The 6,235-nt window shown below is 38.4% G+C and overlaps 1 protein-coding gene across 1 annotated transcript; it reads left to right on the forward strand.

The window, feature by feature from the left end:
• The first annotated feature begins 4,207 nt into the window (after positions 1 to 4,207).
• NEUROD6 (neuronal differentiation 6) lies at positions 4,208 to 5,212 on the forward strand. Its single transcript, XM_044419152.1, has one exon. The coding sequence runs from the start codon at positions 4,208 to 4,210 to the stop codon at positions 5,210 to 5,212; it is 1,005 nt and encodes a 334-aa protein (XP_044275087.1).
• The last annotated feature ends 1,023 nt before the right edge of the window (positions 5,213 to 6,235 follow it).

Raw genomic sequence — 6,235 nt, forward strand, 5'->3', positions numbered from 1 at the left:
CAGATCCACATTTCTCGTTCTGCCACAATGTTTCTGGAACCAGCAGCTTGGAGGACCAAACTGATAAAGCTGAAGCTGGGCTGCTCCTCTGCTAAAATAGCTTGTCCAATTGGCAGCATATGGCATCATTGCATCCGATGGACGTGGTCGCTTCTGTGTGCCAGATCCTCAAATATCTATACATTCGTCATAAAGAATGTGATTGTTTTTAATATCATTGTATTTGGCCCAGGAGACATTGTAAAATGGTGAATGCATATTAATAGCAATGCATGTGATTTGCATATCATAGGATTATATCGCAGGAGATGCAGTAGAACTGGGATCTTTTTTCCAAAGTTATTAGGCATACACAGTAGATGCTTTAAAACCTTGCCAGTGCAGCTATTCTGCGTCACAGCGATTTATCTGAAATCCCGTTAAAAAGTCACATGACTGATTTTACAGAATGTACCATATAATGTTAATAGGGCCATCCATGATTTGCTTGTATTCTTCTTCATGGTGGTACAAAAAACACATAAAATTATTTTGCAGTGGCTTTTTTGGCTTTGTTTTGTCAAGTAGCAGAATTAAATGATCGATGAAGAATAATCTTACACTGATTGGAAATATCACAATTCCTAGAATGGCAGTATATTGCTATATAAAACTTTCCAGTAGTTTTATATGTTTTTGTTTTTAGCACAACACTTTGAAAATGGTGCAGTTGTTCAGTGATTTGCAAATTCCACATACTATGCATTTGTAGCTTATTAAACGTACAAATTCCATTAAAAGGTTAAGTGCTGACCTCAGGGCTTTCAAGAAATACATATATTTCCTTACACAGAAGAAAGATTGATCCTCCATTGCAGAGCATGTAGTAAAACATAACTCAGATTAAAGTGCTTAGCAGCAAAAAGTAATACTTTTGGACAGGGTTGGTGAGAAGGGAGATGTATGGAACCGGTTGTTTACTGCCACTTGCCATATAACTTTTAAGATCTTGCCCTCATTCAGATATATTTCTTCTTGCACGTAGGCCTAATTTAGATTACGAGCTAATGGCCTGTATCTGTTCATGGCAATAAAAAAGTAGAGAGGGCGGGATTCCTAAGCTGGAGGCACATGAAAGAATGCTTTACATTGATTTTTAAGCACATCTCCTGGTTTCTTTTTAAATATCCAAACTCTTCAAGATAGCATCTTGTAATCCTGATAGGATCAGAACCAAGGGTCCACTCTGAATTAGCAATGAGCCATAAATAATTTTTGGGTGGGGAGCGGGGCGGGGGGACACAAAACCGTGCTGGAATTGCTGACACAGATCCATAACAAAAGCAACTTGGCAAGGGATTACTTTAATTTTAGATGCAAATTGTGTTACTGCACTTCACTTTAAGTGCGAAAGCCACAAGAGAAACAACAACGCAAAACAATTTGTATTTGTTTGTTTACTTTTTTTTTTTTTGCACACGGGCAATTTCCTTTCTAAATAAAGTAATATGTTAACTATCGGTTATGTATGTGCTTTCTCGGAGATGAGTTACTCCTGGAAAGGTGGAGTTAGCCTGAAGCACACTGGCATGCTTTGCTGGGGATAGGGAGTGTGTGTGTGTGTGTGGGTGTGTGTGTCTGGGTGGGTGTTAGCTCCATTTAACCATTTCTTGCCTGCTGGTGTTGATGTTGAGATAAAAGAAGTGAGGAAGAGTGGCAGATGAACAGATAATTCTGAGAGGTAGCAAAAGATGGAGTGCAACACAAAGAAGCATATAACATTGTTGGAAAATCACGAAGGGGCTTATTTAGAATATTTTTCTGGCACACAATGAAATAAAATAAATACATAAGTTATAACTTTTTTTTTTAAAGAAGACAACCATAAGAAAACCCTAAAGAGATCATGCTTTGCCTATCTTTGCATGTTGCCTCATGTAAAATTCACCGGTGGACATAGGACGTGTGGTGCTTAAAGGGGAGAAAGAAACAGTGATAATGTATTTATGTTGCAGGAAACACTGATTTCTGAAACCATCACATACTTCACTCCCCATTAAAAGATGCCTCATAAACCTCTGCTAAAAACACAACAGAATATTTCATGCACCAAGCCCTAAAGAAGGGGAAAAAACCATACATTGATTATTAAATGCAGATGCATTTTGGGAAGCCACATACACACAAACACCCAGATTGCTCCCAACAATGTTGGGTCACAAACTGCGTATGAGTAACCCCACACCTGAGCCAAACTTGCTTCGGTCAAGAGTGATGAGACACTTTTTCAGTTGTTGAACGACGGCCGCTCCTCCCTTCGGTGTATCCAAGGGCGCGCAAGAAATTCTGATCGATAGGACAAAAATCCTTTCTTCAATAAACATCAGGCTTGCTCTCACGCGGAAAGCAGAAATACTTGTGGATAAAAGTGAAATGTTGGCATTTCTGCCTGTTTGACAAAACTGCAAAAATGCATCTATTTCATGTGAGAGGCTGGTGTGGATTTCCCCCCCATCCTGTGCGCTCTCTCTCTCTATCTCTCTCTCTCGCCCCCCCTTTCTCCTATCAGCCTAACCTTCTGTGTTGATACATGAATGCTGGTACCCACTTACAGGGATGCCAGATGATCAGTGCAGAATGAAGGTCCCAGGAGAAAAGATCACATGGTTTTCTCTGCCCTGTGACGTCACCAGCAGATGGCATGGGTACCAGCTCTGGCAGTTGGCATCAATGTCACTTTTTAGAGATCAATGAGATAGTGCAGATATACACAGATCTAGACTCCAGGAGACGATGCGACATTCAGATTGAAAAGATTTGGAAGGCAAAAAATGAAAACTGATTATTGAATGAGATTTTTTTAAAGGCCAAGGTAATGCCTATATATATATATATATATACATATACATATATGCACACATATATATTGAATTGGTCCTTCTAGGTATGCATGCAAGTGTTTTAAGATACAAGTTAAAAGCCTTGTGTTTTATGAATGCTGTGTTTGCTTCTACTTCTATATTAGAGCTTTTTAAATGTTGCTGCATACTTTTACTGGTTATGTAATACTGCAAGAGTACTGTGGACAATACTCAGGGAGTTGATCTCCAAGTGAAGGGCTTGGTTTAGTTTGTTTTTTAAAATCTATAACTGCTTAAATGTCTCTTACTGCCTTTTCTGTGAATGTCCGAGTGTGTATTTGCGTGTCAATTTGCAACTCCCGAAGTGTGCTGCTTTAAAAGTGACTACAGGGGCAGAAACAATACGATGAGAAGCAAATTGTTCCCCCCCCCTTTCATTCTGGATTCAGAACACACGTGCACAATTGCAGTCAGAAGACAGAGACGGTTCCTGTCAGATATTAGCTGGAGGGAAAAGTCTGTTCCTTGAAGAACACAGATGCTGTCATAGAGTGTGAGGAGGTTTGGGTTTGCCTCTGATTTTAGAAAAAAAATGAAGACGACCCTACCAAAAATACAGGTTCATTTTAAAATAGGGGAAATTTATTTAGGATTTTGCCCTTCTGTTTTAAGTAGAGAGAGAGAAAATTATTTCTTGCCGTACGCCTTGGTGTTTACCCTGTCCTGGTTAAATAGGAAAGAAATAATCTGTGTATCACACATTTTCATACCGATCATTAGAAAAAGCGTCTCTTTGCTTTAATTAAGTCACTGAATGATTCATTTGCCTTCTTTTCCATTTTAATTCTTTCCAGTCAATTCAGATTTGATCGGGATGTTTTTCTAAAGAATATGTGAAAACAAATTACAATGTAAAAGTTAAAGATATTATTTTTTCTGACAGCTAACAGAGTAATTTTAATTTTATAGACTATTATATTGCCTTATTTGATACTTTAAACCATTTAGATAGTTTTGTTAATGAATTCCATCTTTTAAAAGTGTTTTAAGCTAGTAAAAAGAGGAGTTAATTTACAATGTTTAACTTTGTTGTACTTGAAAATGTCAACATTTTCTTTCTGTTAGTCATCTTGCATTGTCAGTGAACCAAATAAATACATAAATATGTAAATTATATGGTTTTCTTTAAATAATTTGCTCTGTTTTTTAAGAGGTGTCTGTGTGCAAATATACATACATCTATATTTTCAGGGCTGGCAATTACATACAAGTGTGCTGACAATCTATATAAAAATGTAAACTTTGCAAACTGATTTCTTTAAAACCTTGTGCTGGCATTCTTTCAGGTCACAAAAGATTATAACGCCATGTTGACACTACCGTTTGATGAGTCAGTTGTAATGCCAGAGTCCCAGATGTGCAGAAAGTTTTCCAGAGAGAGTGAGGACGCAAAGCAAATCAAGAAGCTAGAAAGCTTTGCAAAACACCAAGGAAAAAGTATTAAAAGATCCATGGCGGAAGATACTGAAAAAGAGGAGGTGGAAGATGATCGGGAAGAAGAGGATGAAAATGGTTTACCCAGAAGAAGGGGCCTGCGGAAAAAAAAGATGACTAAGATGAGAATGGACAGGGTCAAATTCAGGCGACAGGAGGCGAATGCACGTGAAAGAAATAGAATGCATGGCCTTAATGATGCTTTGGACAGTTTGAGGAAAGTGGTCCCTTGTTATTCCAAAACACAGAAACTCTCTAAAATAGAAACCTTAAGACTGGCCAAAAATTACATATGGGCTCTTTCTGAAATCTTACGAATTGGCAAGCGGCCCGATCTGCTGACGTTTGTCCAAAACTTGTGCAAAGGTCTTTCCCAGCCAACAACAAACTTGGTGGCGGGGTGCCTACAGCTGAACGCCAGAAGTTTCTTGATGGGTCAGACAGGGGAGACGGCCCATCATGCCAGAGCTCCTTACTCCACTTTCTACCCTCCCTATCACAGCCCCGAGATGAACACGCCCCCCGGTCACGGAACACTTGACAATTCCAAGTCCATGAAACCCTACAATTACTGCAGCGCATACGAGTCTTTCTACGAAAGCCCTTCTCCTGAGTGTTCCAGCCCACAGTTTGAAGGTCCCTTAAGTCCTCCCCCAATTAACTATAATGGGATATTTTCCCTCAAGCAAGAAGAAGCCTTGGACTATGGCAAAAACTACAATTACGGCATGCATTATTGTGCAGTGCCACCCAGGGGTCCCCTTGGGCAGAGTTCCGTATTCAGGTTGCCCACAGAGAGCCACTTCCCTTACGACCTACATCTGCGCAGCCAGCCTCTCACCATGCAAGATGAATTAAATGCAGTTTTTCATAATTAATGAGGAAAGTGAAAATAAACAGTGGTCATTCACCTCTCCGTCTAATTAAGATAAAGCAGATGCTTGTGTCCCGTTTAATCGGCGCAACTCTATTTAAAAATGTGTTTGCTAGGTTCTAAAGTGTGTCAGCTATTGTGGGACTTTTTTAATGTAATAATTATAACAAATAATACTAAGGATAATTTTACTTATCAGTATTTAACTCCATTTCGATCTTGGTAAGCACTGTGAGATGCTGTTTTAACTGAATTTCTTAGGGGTTCCATTTTCTTTCCTCCCCTACTTGTTCAATTTTGTCAAGCAGTGTGTCGAAATAAAATTGTCGAGCCGAGGAAACGCACACTGTATAAAGTCTGCAGCAGTATTTTGATTGTACAGTAACTATACCAATGCATGCTACTCAACTCTGATGAGTAAAAACAAAAGATGTATTTATAAGAATTAGAAATGATATATTACGTCATGGGGAAGAGATGAATTTTTGAATTCTCTTTAAATTTTTTGTTGAAGAAATATTGTCACAAGCATCATGAAATGCAGTGGAGATGGTGCAGCAATATTTTTAGCTATGCAAAAAAAAAATCAAAAGGAGGTGTATCTAAATGAAAGGAGTGGTAATCATTGACAATTATTCAGCTTGAAATCGGAAACATTTGCTTGCAGGGGCTACCTATCATTTCTAAAAAAAAAAATGGTCACAGTTTTGCATCCATCACTTTAATATAAAAATCAAGTGGCATCTGCGCTTCTTTTGTATTATTCTGCCTTCACATGTAAAGTTTGTTAGAATGTACAATTGTGTTTTTCATGACTTATTTTACATGCAATTAAAACGTAAATGTTTTCAGTCATAACATCAGCCATGCCATACTGAAATAGTATGGCCAATTCTCTGGACAGTTGCTGCCTTTTTTGGTGGGCTTATTATTATGTTCATGTTATTTAGGATGCTGCTGCAATACTACCGTAAACAGACCTCAAAGTTAATTCAACTGAAATAAAGGACCAAAGTAAAAGTGCGTA

The sequence above is a fragment of the Varanus komodoensis genome, unplaced genomic scaffold (assembly GCF_004798865.1).
Source record: "Varanus komodoensis strain SLA01 unplaced genomic scaffold, ASM479886v1 scaffold10, whole genome shotgun sequence".
NCBI classification, from domain to species: Eukaryota; Metazoa; Chordata; class Lepidosauria; order Squamata; family Varanidae; genus Varanus; species Varanus komodoensis.

Excerpts from the sequence above, each read along its gene's own strand:
- NEUROD6 (XM_044419152.1), top strand. The coding sequence starts at position 4,208 with ATGTTGACACTACCGTTTGATGAGTCAGTTGTAATGCCAGAGTCCCAG.